The sequence below is a fragment of the Eulemur rufifrons genome, chromosome 7, assembly GCF_041146395.1.
Source record: "Eulemur rufifrons isolate Redbay chromosome 7, OSU_ERuf_1, whole genome shotgun sequence".
Classification (NCBI taxonomy): Eukaryota; Metazoa; Chordata; class Mammalia; order Primates; family Lemuridae; genus Eulemur; species Eulemur rufifrons.
Window position 1 is genome coordinate 17,797,074 of NC_090989.1, and position 18,063 is coordinate 17,815,136.

General features: G+C 40.9%; 1 protein-coding gene across 9 annotated transcripts in view; it reads left to right on the forward strand.

The window, feature by feature from the left end:
* Window positions 1–3,858: 3,858 nt before the first annotated feature.
* APP (amyloid beta precursor protein) overlaps window positions 3,859–18,063 on the forward strand; it is a 244,752-nt gene continuing 230,547 nt past the window's right edge. For all 9 annotated transcript variants that reach the window (XM_069475007.1, XM_069475008.1, XM_069475009.1 and 6 more), the window contains exon 1: window positions 3,859–4,075. In XM_069475007.1, the coding sequence (XP_069331108.1) occupies window positions 4,019–4,075 (57 nt within the window). In that variant the 5' untranslated portion in view covers window positions 3,859–4,018. The remainder of the gene's footprint in view (window positions 4,076–18,063) is intronic.

An 18,063-nucleotide genomic window follows, 5' to 3' on the forward strand; every position in this document is an offset into this window, starting at 1 on the left:
CTTTAAAAAGATAAAATGAGGCCATTAGGGTGGGCCCTAATCTAATCTGACAGGCATCTTCATAAAAAGAGGAGATTGGGACATACAGAAAGAGACACCACGGGTGTGTGCACAGAAGAAAGAGCCTGTGAGGACACAGCAACGGGGCAGCCCAGGAGACAGGCCTCGGAGGAATCCAACCCTGCCTACACCTTGGTGTTAGACTTTCCTGGAACTGTGAGAAAATAAGTTTCTGTTGTTTAAGCCACCCAGTCTGCGCTATTTTGTTACGGCAGCTCTAGCAAACTAATACAGATTTTAGATTTCAATAAATGTCAGTGTTTAAGCTTTGATAAAACTTCCTAAGGAAAAGTGTAAAAGGCCATTTTGTTTATTTTCAGAGTGTGACGAGCATGGGAGGGGTAAGCCAGCTGCTCGGGATCATGTGACAGAGAGAAAGTACAGCTCTTCAGTCCCTATCTTTTTCTGTTGAGTTGAATGATCTTCAAACTGAAAAGGGCAGCAGAATGATTGGTCACTTGTAATAAAGGTCAACAACTAGTGACAGGATTACAGAACAAGTCCTAGCTGTTCTAAATTGAGGGCCTGGTATGTCCTCCCACTCCCAAATTCATAAATTGAAGTCCTAACCCACCAGTACCTCAGAATGTGACTGTATTTGGAGATAGCATCAAAGAGGTAATCAAGATTAAATAAGGTCATCAGGGTGGATCCTAATCCAATATGACCAATGTCCTTATGAGAAGAGGAGGGGGAGACGACGTGAGGACACACAGAAGATGGACATCTGTAAGCCGAGGAATGATGCCTCTGAAGAGGCTGAGCCTGCTGACACCTTGATCTCAGACTTCTAGCCTCCCAAAATGTGAGGAAATAAATTTCCGATGTTTAATCCACCTAGTCTGTGGTATTTTGTGATGGCAGCCACAGGAGACTAATGCAGGGCTCATCTTCTGGCTCAGACTTACAGCTGCTTTTGGTGATATTTATGGGGCACGCAGAACAACCTAAACACAAGATGACAGTAATGTGACTCAATAGCACTATGCATTAAGTAGAATTGGGAGATTTGGTAGTGAGCATGACTAAGCTGAGACCACAGCGGGATGTAGTTATTAAATTAAAAAAGTCAAATGCAATGTCAGACTGCAGACTGAGATAGGCAACAGGCTATTACACACTGCAATGGTCAGCACACTCTTGGAGTATGGTAAAAAGACACAGACAAACCAGAATACATCTAGAGGAGACTGGCCAAGGGTGTGGAAGGAAACAGAAACCATGCCATTTACACAGCTACTGAAGGAGGTGCCTGTTTTACCTTGTGAAGAGAAGACTCTGGAGGCAGAAGCAGCATGACAACTGCTGGGAAATACGTAGAGATTTGCAGTGTGGAAAAGAATTGCTCTGCTTGGTCACTGGGGATACAACAAGGGTATCTGAGTGGCAGTTTAAAGGCAAGGGATGTGGGCCTTAAATGGGGTAAGAACTTTCCAGTAACCAGAGCAGCCCAGAGATAGAGTGCGCTGCCTAAAGAGCTAGTGGACATGTCACAAATGGAGGCATTTAAGCCCAGAATGAGGATTTACTGTAGGATTCCAGCAGACAGGTGATTTGTTCCTTCCCCAACTTTGTAGGCTTCTAACTAGGAATGTTCTTGTGTTTCCTGCTCAGGGGATCTGGAAGATACCCCAGGGCAGGAAATGGCATTAAATGCAGAACAAAGGTAGTGGCTGAGAAGTAAAAAGCCATCAGGATCTCTGAGTAATGAAGGAACAGGAGATCTTGGAGGAAATGTCCATGATTCTGACACAATCAGCAGCTAATCATCTTCCCCCTGGAAAATCTTGACCAGGGAACATTGAGTGTGGTGAATTTCAAGAGTGGAAAGAGAAATTGCTAAGTCTAAGAACTTTTATTTTTATAGATTATAACCTCATCTCTATATTTTTGAATTTCGTGCTCAGTAAAAATCTCTTACTCTTAAAAAAACCAAAAAAGCAAAAAAAAAAAAAAAAAAAAAAAAAAAAATACTGTTTCCTCCTTCCCAGGACTGGCTTCATGGGCATACAGCCTACGCAGCCTCATAGGCCCTGTGCTCGTTTAATGTTCTGCCATTGCCATCTTAAAATTCTTAATTTTGGAACAAAGGGTCCCGTATTTTCATTTTGCACTGGACCCTGCAAAATTTGTAGCTGGTCCTGCTCCCTCTCCATCTTTTGAGTCACCCTCCTCTTTGCATTCAGTGCCTTCTTTTTTGCTTTCTTTGCTCATACAGACCTGGGACAAATAGGGAATTGTGGTGGTGGAAAAATATGTTTGTGAAGCAGTATGGAGCGGAAGGTTGCCAACTGGGTTTTTCCTTTCCCCTTAGGCTTTTCCCTGCAGTCCCAACTTCCTGTCACTTGCTTGCTGTCAGACTTGGGAGAAGTTCCTTAGCTTCAGTTTCCTGACTTATCAATGGAAATAAAAATAGTAATGGCCTCTTCGGCTTTTGTAGGAAGTTAAATGACATAAAGCATGTAAGCAACTATTGCATGCTAACAAATATTTGTCACTGTTTGTTGAGGACATTCAGGGGAAAAAAATAATCCAAAGGTCAGGACAGAATGCCTAGAGCAGGGAAAGAGAGATGACAACATTTAGGGGAGCTGGTACAGAAATGCTGACTTCTCAGGAAGGAAGTCGGCATGCCCCTGGCTGAGTCATCACTCCACAGCCTGGGCATCCTTGGTCGGTGCAGTGAGCAGGGGAGAGAAAAGGCAGGCTGCACTGCAGCCCTAGGAAGGGTCAGAGCCCTCCCACTGGCCCCATGTGGGCTACGGCAGGTGACAGATGCTACTTCGGGTCAAGAGCAGTGCATACATCTGGGCAGTTCTAGATCGTTCTAGACTAACAGGACAGGGGCCATTGAACAGTTTGTGTTTAATCTAGGAGAACGTGCCTTCGCAGAAGGTTTATGTCTGTAATTCAGGACAGACACAATGAAGAACAAGGACAGAGTTTGAGGTCAGAAATCCTTAGTGATGGGGGTTGAATAAGAATCATTTCTCAAGATCTCTTCCCTCCTTTTACTCCATCCCCATCTCAGATGGATGCTACACCCGTCTGATCAAAAAAAATTCCCTCTTTCTCTAAAAAGTGAGAACAAAACAGTATATTAAAAAAAAAAAAAAAAACGCAACCAAAATCACCCCCAAAACAAAAGCCTTCCTTTCAAAAATAAGTAAATGGATCGCCCGCTTCTTTGCCAGGTCCCACTCCTTTCTCCTTTTGCTCGTTCTAAAGATAGAAATTCCAGGTTGCTCGTGGCTGCTTCTGACGGAAAGAAATGAGGCTTTTGCCCTCTCAACAAGCAGAGAAACCCTTTTTCCTTTAAGCCTCGCTCGCCCCCATTCTCTTCCAGAACCGCCTGCCCCACCTCTCCAAGCCCAGACAAAAACCGAGCTGCGGATAAAAACGCACCCCAGCAGCAGCCCTTTATATGACATCCCCGAGAGGCCTGCGGGGTCGGATGATTCAAGCTCACGGGGACGAGCGGCGAGCGCTCACGACTTTTCTAGAGCCCCAACGTCCTACGACTCACCTTTCCCTGATCCTGCACCGTCCCTCTCCCAGCCCCAGACTCTCCCTCCTGCTGTTCCCGCAGCCCAGCTGGGCCGCCGGCCGCGGGGCGCGCGGGGCGCAGGCGGCGCCGAGGGCGCTGCACCTGTGGGCGCGGGGCGAGCGGGCCCCTCCCGGCGCGCGCGGGCGCAGCTCCCCGGCGGCGCCGCTAGGGGTCGCTCTCGGGTGCGGAGCGGGGTGGGCCAGATCAGCTGACTCGCCGGGCTCCGAGCCCCGCCGCCGCGCTCCAGCTCCGTCAGTTTCCTCGGCAGCTGTAGGCGAGAGCACCGGGAGCAGCGCGAGCGCGGGGCCCCCGGAGACGGCGGCGGCGGCGGCGGCGGCGGCGCGGGCAGAGCAAGGGCGCGGCGGATCCTACTCGCACAGCAGCGCACTCGGTGCCCCGCGCAGGGTCGCGATGCTGCCGGGTTTGGCACTGCTCCTGCTGGCCGCCTGGACGGCTCGGGCGCTGGAGGTGGGTGCCGTGACTGTGAAGGCGGGGGGAGGCGGGCATGATGCGGACCCGATCCCCCTCCTTAATCCAGAGAAGCAGGGGGCTGTCAAGGGGACCCTTCGCCCCTCCGCCCCCGCTTGCGGGCGCCCTGCGCATCCCCGCCGCCGGCCCAGCCCTGCCCCGGGGACGCGCGCCCCGGCCCGCGATGAGAGAGCGGGCGAGGCGCTGGGCTCTCCGGGTCCGCGCCAGCCTGGGGCAAGAAGGGGAGGGGGCGACCGAGAGCTCAGACCCTGACTCAGTCCCTGCCTCGGGAGTGGGGGCCAGGGAGCCAAGAGACATCCAGAGGGGGAAATGGGGAGGGAGCACGTGGAGAAAACCGAAAATGCAGCGACCCTGGCTCTTAAATCGCCCTTTCCTTTCTCTGGGGCCCTGGGGAGGAGGACTCGGGACAGCTCGGGAAGCCGGGATCCCCTCGCTTCTCTTTTCCTTCTCCGTCCCGTTTCACCCCCCTTCTCACCCCCACCCCCCTTCCTCACCCGAACCTCCTCTCCTTTCCCGTTCCCAGCTGCTGCCAGCGGCAGCCTGGGTGCGACCCCAGCCGGCACCGGGGTCGCCTACCGCCTTCCGCAGGCAAACTTTGTGCAATTCCGTGTTTCCCTTTTGTGTAAGTTGCAAGAGATGGGAGGGGTCGGAAACCCACAGCCACCCCGTACCTTCCCCGAGCCTGGTTGTCCCGGGCGTTCTCTGGCACCTTCACTTTCTCCCAGAGAGGGAGAAGGTCCCCGGGAACAAAAGCCGCGACACCCCGCCCTCGCCGGCCCGGGGCGCGGTGGATGAGCCCCGGTAGAGTCTGTGCGCCGCCGAGGCTCCCGCCCGACTCCTTCCCGGCGCTGCGCGTCTGTCCCGGAGGGGGCTGGGACCCTGCTGGGGCCTCTGGTGGAGCCTCGGGGCTCCTCTGCTTCCCACCCCCGGATCACCCTCGGAGGCTTATTAATTCTGAGCTGGGCTCTAAAGTCCTTGGGGGAAAATACGCGGAGAGTGGGGTGTGCGTCTGCAAAGGGCAGTGGCGGGTGGAGGGAAGGCACGCGCTCTCCCCTCCTGCGCATCCAAGCAGGCGTTTGTCTGATTAAGGCGCGGCCTCTTCCCTGGCAGCTCTGGGGACTCTAGTTTAGTCCCCCTGGGGGCGCAGGATGCAGGGGAGGGTCCGCAGGGTCTTTTTTGGGGAGTGCGGATAAAAGGATTGAATTGAGTGAAGATTAAGACGGAGAAGATGGCGCCTCTGCAGTGCAGCAAAGAAAAGCTCTGTGGAGGCTGCAGCCTGGTGAAATCCACCCACCACTAGGTGTATAACAAGTCTTCCCCATTCATCCAACTCTGGAACATTCAGCTAACGCCTGTGTGCAATGACTATTTTTCTTTTTATCTAAAGATGCTTAGAAGTTGTTTGCGTGACAGTTGGGGCAGAGGAGGTTGTATTTCGCTTCGATTGGGTTCCGGTTTGGTATCTTAACCACATCCAACCTTCCCTCCCCATTTTTCCCCCTCCTTTTCCCCCTACCTCATAGTAATTTTCCAAAAAAGCAATTTCCGTAATTCTACTGAGGTTGTACAATCGCACCATTACGGTTTTTTAGTCCCGAATTCGCAAGGTCATTGAACTTTTTCCCTTCTGATTTTTACCCACAAGTGGCTCAGGGATGACCTTAGGGCTAGTTAAGACAGGTTGTTTTAAGAGTCCAAGAATTTGCTTTTCCTTGTTTGTTTAAAAATGCACTTAATTAAAGGAATTCTGATTTCTTCGATAATTATTTCAGTTTTCTTGAATGGTCTTAATATAAATTAAAAATACAAATTAAGTAATTAAAGACATATCATAACCTTCATTTTTGAAGCTTTTGTCAAAACTTAAATATTTAAGTTTCTTGAGCAATATTTTTTTCTGTATAAAAAGAGGTAGCATGTAGGCAGATAGGATTTGGACTTATTTTTTGGCCTGTTTAATTGCATTTCTTTGCTCTTTCTGCCATCTTTTTGGACATTTTCATCAGCTATAGTTACCTCCTTTAAAGGGTGGAGGTGAGAATCACATTAGTCCATTTTGCAAAGTGTTGATAGAAGGGTAGGTAAATTCACTCTAATGAGGTTTGAGGGGGATTTATCCAGCTCTGTCTGTGTCCACTGAAAAGATGTAATTACATGTTGACTGTCTTATAGGGCTTAGAAAATAGGTCTGCTGCAGGTGGCTCTAAAAAAGAAATGAATAAGGGCAATAATAATGGGGCCTTGGCTTGCAAGAAAGCATCCTTATTTGGTGGTGTTGATGATTTTGCCTGGTGTAGTGATAGAGGTATGAGTTTAACAACTCTGACATTTATTTATTTATTTCAACTTGCTTCCTCTTAATTTTATTTTCATGTATTGAGGGCTTAATCTAATGACAATTATCTTGCCTTGGTGGTGGTGCTAATTCACAGATTATAGAAACCTACTGCTAGTGACTAGTACTGCCATAACACTCCGGATGGTGAAGCTCAGATTTGATGGTGATCTGTGAATATAAGGAGGCACTGTTTTCTTGCTAGTCAGTGGGAAACCGTGATAACAGGCAGGCTGCAAAAGCTTCTCTCTTGTCACCATAACCAGCAGAGGTTCCTGAATGGCACTTGCAAGGCTATTAGTACTGCAGAGAAGTTACTAGATGGAATAATAATTCCTGTTCCTGACTGAGGAAAGGAAAAGGAACATGCAAGATCACAAGATTATATTAGGAATGACAATTTAAAAAAATTAAAAAGTGAATAATGTGATCAATTGAATTGTGTATTAATTTACAGGAAAAGGGAGAGGTTATCTGTATGGTTAAGGCTTTCTCCTGTTGCCAGAGGATCTCTATGTTGCTGTGAATGATATGCTAGAGACTTCTATGCAATTACTTGTATGAGTGTTGTCAGTCATTCTAGAAATCAGCATAGCTATTATTTGCCTTTCATGTGACCACTGAACTATTACTGAAGAAGTAGATTAAATTCAATGGAAATGTATATTCTGTTTCTGCAAATTTTATTACCTTAAGAGATTTACAAAGCATCTTTCATAAATACATTTCTTTTAAAATCTCTACCTTATTATATCAATTGCAAAGGTAAAGATAAATTTATGCAAATGTACTTTAAATGTAAAGCTTCTAGTATGTAAGGTTTAGTTTGACTGCATACCTCAGTACATCCCTTCCCTCCTCCCCTGACTCGAGGAAGTTTAAAGGGTAAATAAAATGTGCACATGATTATAAAAGAAAGTAGAATGTGCTAAGTACTGAAAGGAGCAAACAGATTAGATGGTATATACTGAGTAAAAATGTTACAGAGTCAACTTCCTGTGTTTAAAAAGCAAAGGAACAATGGGATGACATAATCCTGGAGCATTTCCTAGTAGTAAATTTCCAGCCAGGTTTGTATCCTAGGTCTGGGGATGGAGGCGAAAAGTGTTTGCATGTACAGTGTTTGTTTACATGCCTCTTTCCACCTCTCCCCTCCCAGGGGTATGCGCATGCTCCATCCATTCCCCCCCCACCCCCACTCCAACACACACACACACACACACACACACACACTCTCAAGAGCCCAAGTGTGTGGGTAGGGAGTTTGTCTTCACCTTTCTATTCCAAGTGCCTGGTTTAGAGCCAGGCGCAGGTGAGGTTCTTAATGAAAGATTAAGCAAGTGTGGGATTTGATTAATCTTTCTGTGTATTCATTAGGGAAATTTTTATTGATTCTCTTTTTGGGCCAAGCCCTGTCCCTCATCTCTGAACATAGTGAACATCATAGTGAGCAAAACAAGTCTTTTCTTATTCTTTTTTTTTTTTTTTTTTTTTTGCTGCCGGTAGGAAAGAGGCAAAAACAAGTCTTTTCTTTCATGAAGGTTCCAGTCTTGTGGGGAAGACAGACAATAAACAAATCTTTATAAATATAGGCTTATGAACTGTGGCAGATGCTAGTGCAGGGTACTCTCTGGAGAGGAGTAGGGAATTAGAAATAAGGAGTTGAAGGCATCTGAGAGCTCAGCTCTATCTTCAGTAGCATCATGATGGAGGGGAGTGTATGATGAAAAAAGTGGTTTGCTGGGCAGCAAGAAGGGTGGGAAAAATTGAATTTTTTTGTTTTTGTTTTTGGTGGTGGTTTTCTGTCTCACTATGCTTGATTATGAAATTCTTTCCCTTTTTTTTTTTTTTTAAACTTTACGGATCTCAATTGGCTTTGTTTGATTCTAGATTCGGGCAACAATTTATTCCACAAAACAGAATAAGTTTTCCAATGAGTCGAGCAGAGGAGTTTGGCTTTATAGACAGAAAAGGACTCAAGAAAGCAGGAAAAAAAATCTTTTGCTTTTCATAGTGGGATCCCAGCTACAAATATATGAAGTGGGGTTTGATGCTAAATGCCATCTTCTGCATATTCTTGGGAATGCTGTCACCCTGAGAGTCTCACAGCCAGTATGGAGATACAGCCCCCTGAGTGGGTGGGGGAATCTAAGGGAAAGGAATGAGCTCACTCTTGAATGAATAGCAAGTTTAAGCAATAAAATGTATATTTCTTAGTTTTTTGTTGTTATAAAAAGAACAGGAGACAGTACCCAAACCCTTAGACTGATTTTGCAAATGAAAACCTTAGTGAAGAGGAACATGTTATGTAACTGTTTCTTCAGTTTAATGGAGATAGCTTAAGAAATAACCGTTTCTATGAGGACACTAGTATTTTTCTTACAAAAAAAGGTCTGATAAATTTTCCTCTTCAGATTGATCTTAGTTAATAGATACACTTTACTAGTACCTCCTTAGAAGTAGAAATCCATGAAAAACTGTATTAGAATGATTGGTCTAGGAATAAAGTCATTTATTAAAAGACAAAAGTCTGAACATGTTTATCAGTTAGCAGTTTTATGAAAAAATAATGCTTACTAGATTAGCTAGTTCAGAGAAGGCTACAGAAGACTCAGGTTCGCATGAATTAAATCTTAGCTGCAGTAGGGAGCTAAGAGGCCATTTTATTTAGATTTATTTTATGTGGCTACATTTTGCAGTACAGATTTAGCTTGAATGTTTCTAGGGTTATAATTTAGGAAAGAAGATAGTTGAAACGGGGAAGATGAAAGATTTTTAGAACCCTAGCTCTATGGAAAGAACTGGAATTGTTCTTGCGTTTATAATGTTGATTTCCATGCCAGGCATGAAGTTAGACGAGTAACACTGAGTCATTCTCAGGTGTGTCAAGAAGACAGCATTGTTCACTAATCAAGAGGTGGACCAGGGCAAGAAGATGCATGGACCTAAATCCTGGCACCGTCCCTTTTGAGCTGTTGAGCATGGGCAAGCTTCTGTGCCTCACTTTTTTTCTTTGGAAAATGAAGTATAGTCTTTCTAGTTATTGAGGATTGAATTAATATATATGTAAAATCTTGAAACAGTATATGAATTAATATATGTGTACCCTGATGGCACAGTATAGGCACTATGCAAGCCTTGGTTACTACTACTAGATATGAAGATGATGATGATGTGAAATGGACATATTTAAGTCTCACACATAGTAGAAAGTTAAAAAAAACCTATCTAATGTTTCACTTACTGACAAGTGAGTTTACTTATTGGTCAGTTAAGACTATTGCAGGAAATAGGCAGTTTGTTCTTCATGACAATGAATGAATTTGATTTAAATTTGAAAAGCACATATCTCAGATAAAATTTTCAGAATACATGTTGTAAAATTTCATCTATTAAATATGTATATTTCATATTTCAGTGGCTTTTTGAAAAATATTAAAATAATTCATGATCATTTAAAAATTTAAAACAGTACAGAAGTGTACAAAAGCATAAGCAGTTTTTACACAGTGGGAAAGACCTCTTTTTAAGGTTGCGCACGCTGGCATCGTGCCACACGTCTTATATTGAGCAAGTTTATACACTGGCTTGATTATTAACGCAACTATTAGTTGGCTATCAGCTGTGTGCAGGGAGCTGTGAACAAGCTTGGTTTAGTTTTCAGCAAGACCTTTTCCAGAAAAATGAATAAACAGTCTTTGCCAATCTGGGCAGAAATGGAAGATTTCAAATGCCAGCAAAAGAATTTTGGTCCTAGAATGTGAAGCTTGAAGTGATGTTCACCCAAGGACAAGTAAATCAAAAAGCAGACTGCTTGAGAATGCAACATTTCTCTAAGAAGTCAGTTTCAAAATAAAATGGATTTATATAACCAGCCATATTGTGGCTATCACATCTTTAAGACTTTATAGTGATGTACTGCTTAATTAAACCATACATTTTTAAAAAATCAGCATATTTTGCTCATAAAAGGTTTTCAGTCTCAATTTCAAAATTAAGCTTAAGGGTATTTGAAAGCTTTGAGTACATGAAACTGAGGATACTGGGATTAAATTATGATTAACTCATTGAAGGATCAAGAAGCAAAGTCTCAAGGAATCTGCTGATTTTTGTTAACCAGCTCATGTATTTATGATTGTCCTAATCAACCAAAAGAAAACAAAAAGGGGGTTTAGGTAGGAAGATGTAACTACAGAAGCCATATTTGTAATAAACTTCCTGCTCAGAGCTTGTACAGTGAGGAGTGAATGAGATGGTCCCAGAACCACGTGTGGAGGGTCTGTGAGCAGGGATAGGGAATAAATAAGATAAACATTTCCGCAAAGGGAAAAGAACGAGCCTGTTTTGTAAGTGAACAGATCCTGATGAACAAAGTGCAGTGATTTCTTAAGGTCATGTTAGTGATGGACCCAAAACAATGTTTGAATCTCCTAATTTCCGGGTGATCCCTCTCTTTTTCCCCCCCAAGTTCAGAAGATTTTCAGGTGAGAAATTTGATTCAACAAGAAAAATTGTTACTTGTTTTGGTTTTTTGGTGATTTGGTTGATAGGAATTGTTCTTTGCCTGACTCTTTCTCTAGGAGAATCTAATAATTTGTTCTGGGCTCTCAATTAGCTTCCAGAGAAAGCCACATACTATTTTCATTGAAAAACATAAGGCATCCTAGGTGATAGACACTGAAATGTTACTTTTCAGCCTTAAAGTATATGTATGAGAATAAGAGACCTGTTGGTGAAGAAATGCATTAGTACTCTTATTGCTTCGATAAATTTCAAAACTTCTATGACTGTAATATATTTTGACCCCATGGACACATTTCGCAGGAAGAAAAACAAGAGATTTAATCCTACTGTTGAGATACATTTGGGTGTTTTAGACATGCACTCTCACCCCCAGTTACCACAAAATCGTTTGTTCAGTTTTTCCTTGCCTGTGCATGTTTGGTTGTTATTTTACAGAAAAATTAGTGAGGCAACACATTTTTTTTTAATAGAAAATAAAGAAAATGGTATTATCCATTAAGGTTCGATTAACCAAAAAAAAGATTTTTTATGTCTTGCTACTATTGGATGAATTTTCAAAAGCTTACTTGCATTGTTTTTATAAATATTACTCAGTTATTTTGTTTGTAATTGAATTGAGAGGCACACATGATAGAGACAGCACTATTTCTTAACCATATTTATTGATTTTTTTTCCATCTTTCAAAAAAAATCCTTATCTACTTTGAAGGTTGAACGTTTAAAACTGTTGCAAAGTTTTTGAAATCTTAGCTTCAGTCTTCAGAGACTAACATTAAAACCCATCCATCACGTGAAAAGTTCTGTTTGATTGCAAATACTCCCCATCTTGGTGCACTTAATTGCTTATTATAGTTCGTTTAAAACAAATACAGTTTTGTCATTGCAGTCTGTTAGTTTGAGGATCTAAGAGTTCCTAAGAAACTCCCATAGAAATGTGAAAATATGCACACTACGTTCTAAGAATAATTTATTCACAGATACATATTAATTAGCAATTTAAAATTAAAATCAAATTTCTGTGGAAAAGTTACTAGCTTATTTTCATACACTGTGAAACCTAGATTCTTATAGGCACACCCAGATAAAGAAAATTCACTCTTTCATTTCACAAATATTTTTGAGGTTCTTGCCCCTGGTGGGTAGACAAATAAATACAAGATAGTAGGTGAACTTGGAAAAAATTAAGTTGGGTAAGGGATGTAGACGAACACCATTTGGAAGGCAGTATATTGTGGGTGTGATAGTTTATGTAGTGTTATCAAAGAAGGTCTCTCATCTGTTCACTACCCAAAGGTAAACTTAGATATCTGGGGGAAAGAACTATATTATATATTTGATGTTAAAGAATAATTGGGCCGGGCGTGGTGGCTCACGCCTGTAATCCTAGCACTCTGGGAGGCTGAGGTGGGCGGATCGTTTGAGCTCAGGAGTTCGAGACCAGCCTGAGCAAAAGCGAGACCCCATCTCTACTAAAAAAATAGAAAGAAATTATATGGACAGCTAAAAATATATATAGAAAAAATTAGCCGGGCATGGTGGTGCATGCCTGTAGTCCCAGCTACTCGGGAGGCTGAGACAGGAGGATCCCTTGAGCTCAGGAGTTTGAGGTTGCTGTGAGCTAGGCTGACGCCATGGCACTCACTTTAGCCTGGGCAACAGAGTGAGACTCTGTCTCAAAAAAAAAAAAAAAAAAGAATAATTGGAGACAGAGGATCTGCTTTGGGTAGTTAAATATTAAAAACAAGTGGTAAGGGAGAGAAGTTAATATTGTTTATGAGTCAGTAATTTAATAATGTTCAGTCATTTGCAACTCTATTTTAGAAATTCAGATGGCTGAGCAAAAATGCCTCATCCTTCAAATGTTTCATGCCATGATTGATTGGGATATTTTCAATTGAGGGTGCTTAGAAATGATTTTGTGTGAATAAGACAGAGGAGTTTTAAAAGGAAATATCTATTGGAATTAAATTGAGTGGCCATCAATATGAAAATTTCATTGTCATTGTTTTTTTTTCTGTTTGCTGCTTGCTTGTTTTGCCATTTTACAGCTAATATTTACTCTTTGTTTTACTGTGAAGAGGATAAAAATTGACCCTTTTAAAAAATATCGAATTCTGTTACCTCCGTTCTCTAAAAGAATTGTACTTTTCAAGTTCAAGTGCTTGAAGCCATCGCCACTATATACCATTAACTTGACAGGCATTGAAAATCTAATTGATGTCATTACTATTAGCCTTGCTAGTGTTTTCTCAGTCTTGTTTTTAATGTTTTATGTCAAGTGTTAAATCTTCTTACACCACAGACTCTAGGAAATTTAAACCCAATAAAAGTAAACCAAAATTTAAAATCCTGTAGTTGTAGTTGTTTTGTTCGGGGAGTGGGGGTGGGGGGTAGGGGTGGTACTTGGCTAACCCACAAGATGTTTGCATGTGAAGGCAGTTTACAGCTTACGTGTTGGTGCTCCTTGAGGAATTGTGAAGGGTTCTCCTTTTAAGAGTACATTTGTGACAAAATTGCAATTTTGGAATCTCTATCTGCTTGTTCAGTGAAACAGGAGAGAAGGAAATCCCTGAAGGATGCTGGAAGATTTCCAGGTGATGACAGGGTGGCCATGTGACTGTTTGGCTGAAACTGAGTGGAAGCCAAGGCTGTTGGGTAGAGATGGCCTTAAGACTATGTAATTTATCAACATGGCCATTAGAGCTGTCCAGGAGGAAGATAATGAACATTGTGGTGGCAGAGAGGGTATACTTAAGTAAACAAGATAGGAGACAGACCTACCTTGTTTCTAGGCAGTTCCTTTCTTTGTCTTTATTTACTATTTGAATATTTCACTTCACTTATGAGAGCTGGTTTCAAAGGTTAAATTTATGTCATTATGAATTTTCTGCATCATGGTGTAAGGCATAGACGGGAAGTGTTCAGTTTGTTGGGAGTGCTTCTTATATGCATGTGTTTTTAGTTTTATTATTTTAATAAATAGCCCATGAGGAGATGAGAAAAAAATTAATAGAATTAATACATAAAATATAATATTAATATTAAAATAATTAATAGCAATTGTTTAGACTTATGAAAAAATCTGACATGTTGACTTCATTGCTCATTTACTCATTCATATCAGAGGTTGAACACATGAAAGCCAAACCCAAGCCCAAACCTATGCTGCTTCTGTTAGCAGACCAGGGGAAGTTTTAATGCAGGATATTTAATTGGATATTTGGATTATGCATTCATCTGTTCTGTCTCCACTCCAAATTTTCTCAGGGCTTTTGTGATTGTCTTCTGTGATGTTGACACTGATTTGGAGTTATGATTTTTTAGTTACTATTACTTTACTATCTCACTATTTCTGTCTCTCATCTTGAATTTTTAAAATCATCATTCATTTTATGGACATCCTTGATGGGTTATGTTGCAATTATGACAGGAGCCCTAGACCCTGGGTGGGACTCTGAGTAAACAGGTAACTCAGTCTGTGCCTTGAGGAGTTTCACAGCCTAATGTAATGGGGGGAAAAAGAGATGCAGAAATAATTGGATGTAGGATACTTGTGTAGAGGCTGTAGTCTTTATAGAGAGAAGGCAGGCAGCACTTGAACTGAGTTTCAAGGATGAGTAGAGGTGAACTGGGGCATGGAAGGGCTTTTCAGACAAAGAACAGCAAGGGTGTAGAGGTTCAAAAGAAGAAACCATGGGTTTGTGGGTGAAAGAGATGGTAGGAGATTACAGGTTTTGGATGCCCTCGATGAATTTGAACTTGATTTTATTAGCAATGGGATGCTTTCAAATGTTCCTAAAATGGAGGTTGCCATTGATGACTATGGTTCTGTTAGGTTTAGGGGCTTTTGCAGAAGTCCTTGTCAATGTCGTGCTTAATCTCATTGGCCAGATGGTGACACCTAGCTGCAAGGGAGGCTGGTAAATGTGCTCTATTAGCTGGGAGCCATTGCCACCAGGAATACATTCCAGGTTCTCTTCTTAAAGGAGTGGCAGGATATTGGGTGACAACTGGCCTTCTGGGATGTAGAGGAAAATGGGTAGACTAACATTTTGAACCAAAGCAAACATTTTTTTGTGAGCCATTAGAGTAGGTTTTTGGGATTTGCCCACTTTTCCTTATCTGTTAGCTATAGGAAGTAAATCCTTGTGGAGTGATAGAGGAGGAGGTAGGAAATGTTTTTTCATTTTTATGATAGGAACACTGAAGGGCTGAGCCTCCACTCTGGCTGATAGAACCTAAGATGGTTTAGATTTGCTTTCCTGGGAAATCCTTCCAGCCATAATGATGGAACAAAGTGATAATTCCAGTGGCTGTGTGGATAGTAATGGTAGTGTCAGTTTACTCTCCCTGTTGGTAAACTATCTTTCATTTGATCTAGAGACTTCCCCAAAGCAATTTTGTTATTGAGCTTGTTCTTTGAAAGGAATAGCAGACAAAACAAGCATTGAGGTTTTTAGAAAAGAGCATGATACTGAGAACCTCTTTTGAGCTAGATCTGCCTGTCATGTTGAACCTCTTTTCTGTTGCTACACAGCTTTTCAGATCTATTTATGTTTACCAGTATTACTGAAACAGAATGAGAAGATCTATGGAAAAGAGAAAAATTAACCTTAATGTATTTACATCATTAAAAATGGGACTTTCATTTAAAAATTTATTTAAATTACTTATTTTCTTACTCATTTCAGTTATTCTAGAAGTGACCAAATGAAGAAGATATATACCAGAAAATACGTGGGGAAATACAGACATGGGAAAAACTATACTTCTTAGCAGCCTTGGTGTAATCATCATTGTGAGGAAGTATTTGGAGGTTTTGTAGTAGGCATTTTATCTGCACTTAAAAGACTTATTTGAAATATGTCTCAATAGTTTGACATATTACAGGATTCTATCTTAAGGTAATGTCCAGAATATCAACATTCCTCAAAAGCTGCTCTTGTTTTTATTTTATAACTTTTTTTTTTTTTTAACCCTTGGTTACCTTTAAGAGTAATCAAAAGGGTAAGTCAAGCTTGATAGTTTTAAATTTTGGCATTTCTTTTTTTAAAATTTTGAGATATCTATCAAGAAAACGTTTTATCTTAGCACTTCTACATACTGCCTTCGGAAAAAACACATGACAACTTGTGCAGGTCTTAAATAGTGTTGATTGATGAAAATCAGAAAGACTAGTTATAATATATGTTTGAATATATGTTCTCTCATGCCAGTCATATTTTAAAATTATACTTTTTCTCCCATAAAGAGAGAGTGGGTGGTAATTTACATTATGTGGGTTTGAAAATTTGTTTTAAATATATTAGAATTTGAAAATTTAAGAAATCTTTAATTCCCATGTATGTTTCTGATGGTTACACAGTTTATGCAATTAGAGAAGCTTTATTTAAAAAAATTTTCTCCATAAGAACATATATTTTATTCTCAGTTCTGTTTCTGCTTTTGTATATCAGAAAATATTTAAGCCATCAAAACTGGTCATGCTTCAAGCCCAATCTGAAATGAGTGGCCTTTGTTGACTCTGGATTGCAGAGTTAGATTTTTGCTTGCTTTATGTGACTTTACATAATCAGTAGTTGATTTTGCAGGCAGTTAGATGTATGCCTTTGTTTAACATCATCAAAATGAAAAAATTGGTAGTCCAAGAGTATGTTCTGAGACAAATACTTGGGTACTCACTCTCGATTCACCTGAATCTTACTAGTATTTTATTGACTTTGTTCATAGTCTATTGTATTTCTAAGTAAACAAACTCTCTAGGAGCTATCTCTGCTTCTATGATTATTTAAAACACATTAAAGTGATACAGATTACAAAAATTACTTGAAAAGTTCCTAGCTAGATATCAATGAAATAAAAATAAAAATGCAATCCATCCATACAAGTTCATTTTAGTTGTTTCTACTAAATTAAAATGTGAGTTTTTAAAAATAGAATATTTTAATTATCTTTTGAAGGAAACTAAATTATTACTTTAAATATATATTCAATTCAAAGGAAACTGAAAACAGGCTATAGGTGCCTGCATGAAAGCTCATCCATTTAGGATTATCCTTAAGACCTGCAGTTGATAATTAAGTTTCAGCTCTAGAGTAAATGAAATGAAATTGATTATTTTTAGGCCAGTGGTATTTGCTATTGATTTATTGTTGGTGTGCAAAATAAGAAAACAAAAGCATGGCTTTAAAACAGCTGTTTATATGTGTAGTATGGAAATGGTAAGCTCCAAGTCCTAAAGATAAAGAGCTGGAGAATGGCAGTGTTCCATTCAGATGCTCTCCTGAGCTACCCAGTAGAAGTATAATAATGGGACCATTAGATCTAATTTGAAATTTTCAAGTAGCCACATAAAAAAGTAAAATAAACAGATGAAATTAATTCTAATGTGAATAAGTCCAAAATATTATGTCAACATGTGATCAATATAAAAGCTATTCATGAAATATATTACATTCTTTGTTTCCTATTATGTCTTCAATATCTTTATGCAGAGCATATTTTAATTCAGACCAGCCACATGTCAAGTACTCAGTAGTCACATGTGGCTAGTGGCTACCATCTTGGACAGTGTAGCTCCGTAAGGGTCAACTCAACCTACTGCTGTCTAGGAAGAGAGTCAGGTTTTGGAGCAGGTATTATAGAACCCGTAAGACCTCAATTCTAAGATCCTTCATTTGTCAGATGAAGAAAGTAGGATCTGGAGATGTTGAGTTGCTCAAAATCACACAAATATTAAGGTTCAAAAGCCGAATCCTTGTCCTCGGACTTCTAGTCTCTTTATCACTTTGATTCATCCTTTTTTTGTTCCATGTTGCTGTGTTTGGTTTAATGTGTACTAATGCTAGGTTGATACTATTAGGCAATACTGAGCCAAGAGCCTTAAGAAAAATCTGGCCCACTTGAGGAAGGCATAGCCTTATTTGACAAAACTCTGTTTTGGGGCAGGGTAAGTAGAATTACCAGGCACCATCTATAATCTCTCTGTGGAATGGTAATATGAGATGATAGAGGGTCCAGTGATCAATTTGTCTTTTTGTGTTGAGCACTGTTGTAATAGGAATTGGGGGACCCTTTGGAACCCAAGGTATGTGACTCTGAACATTGT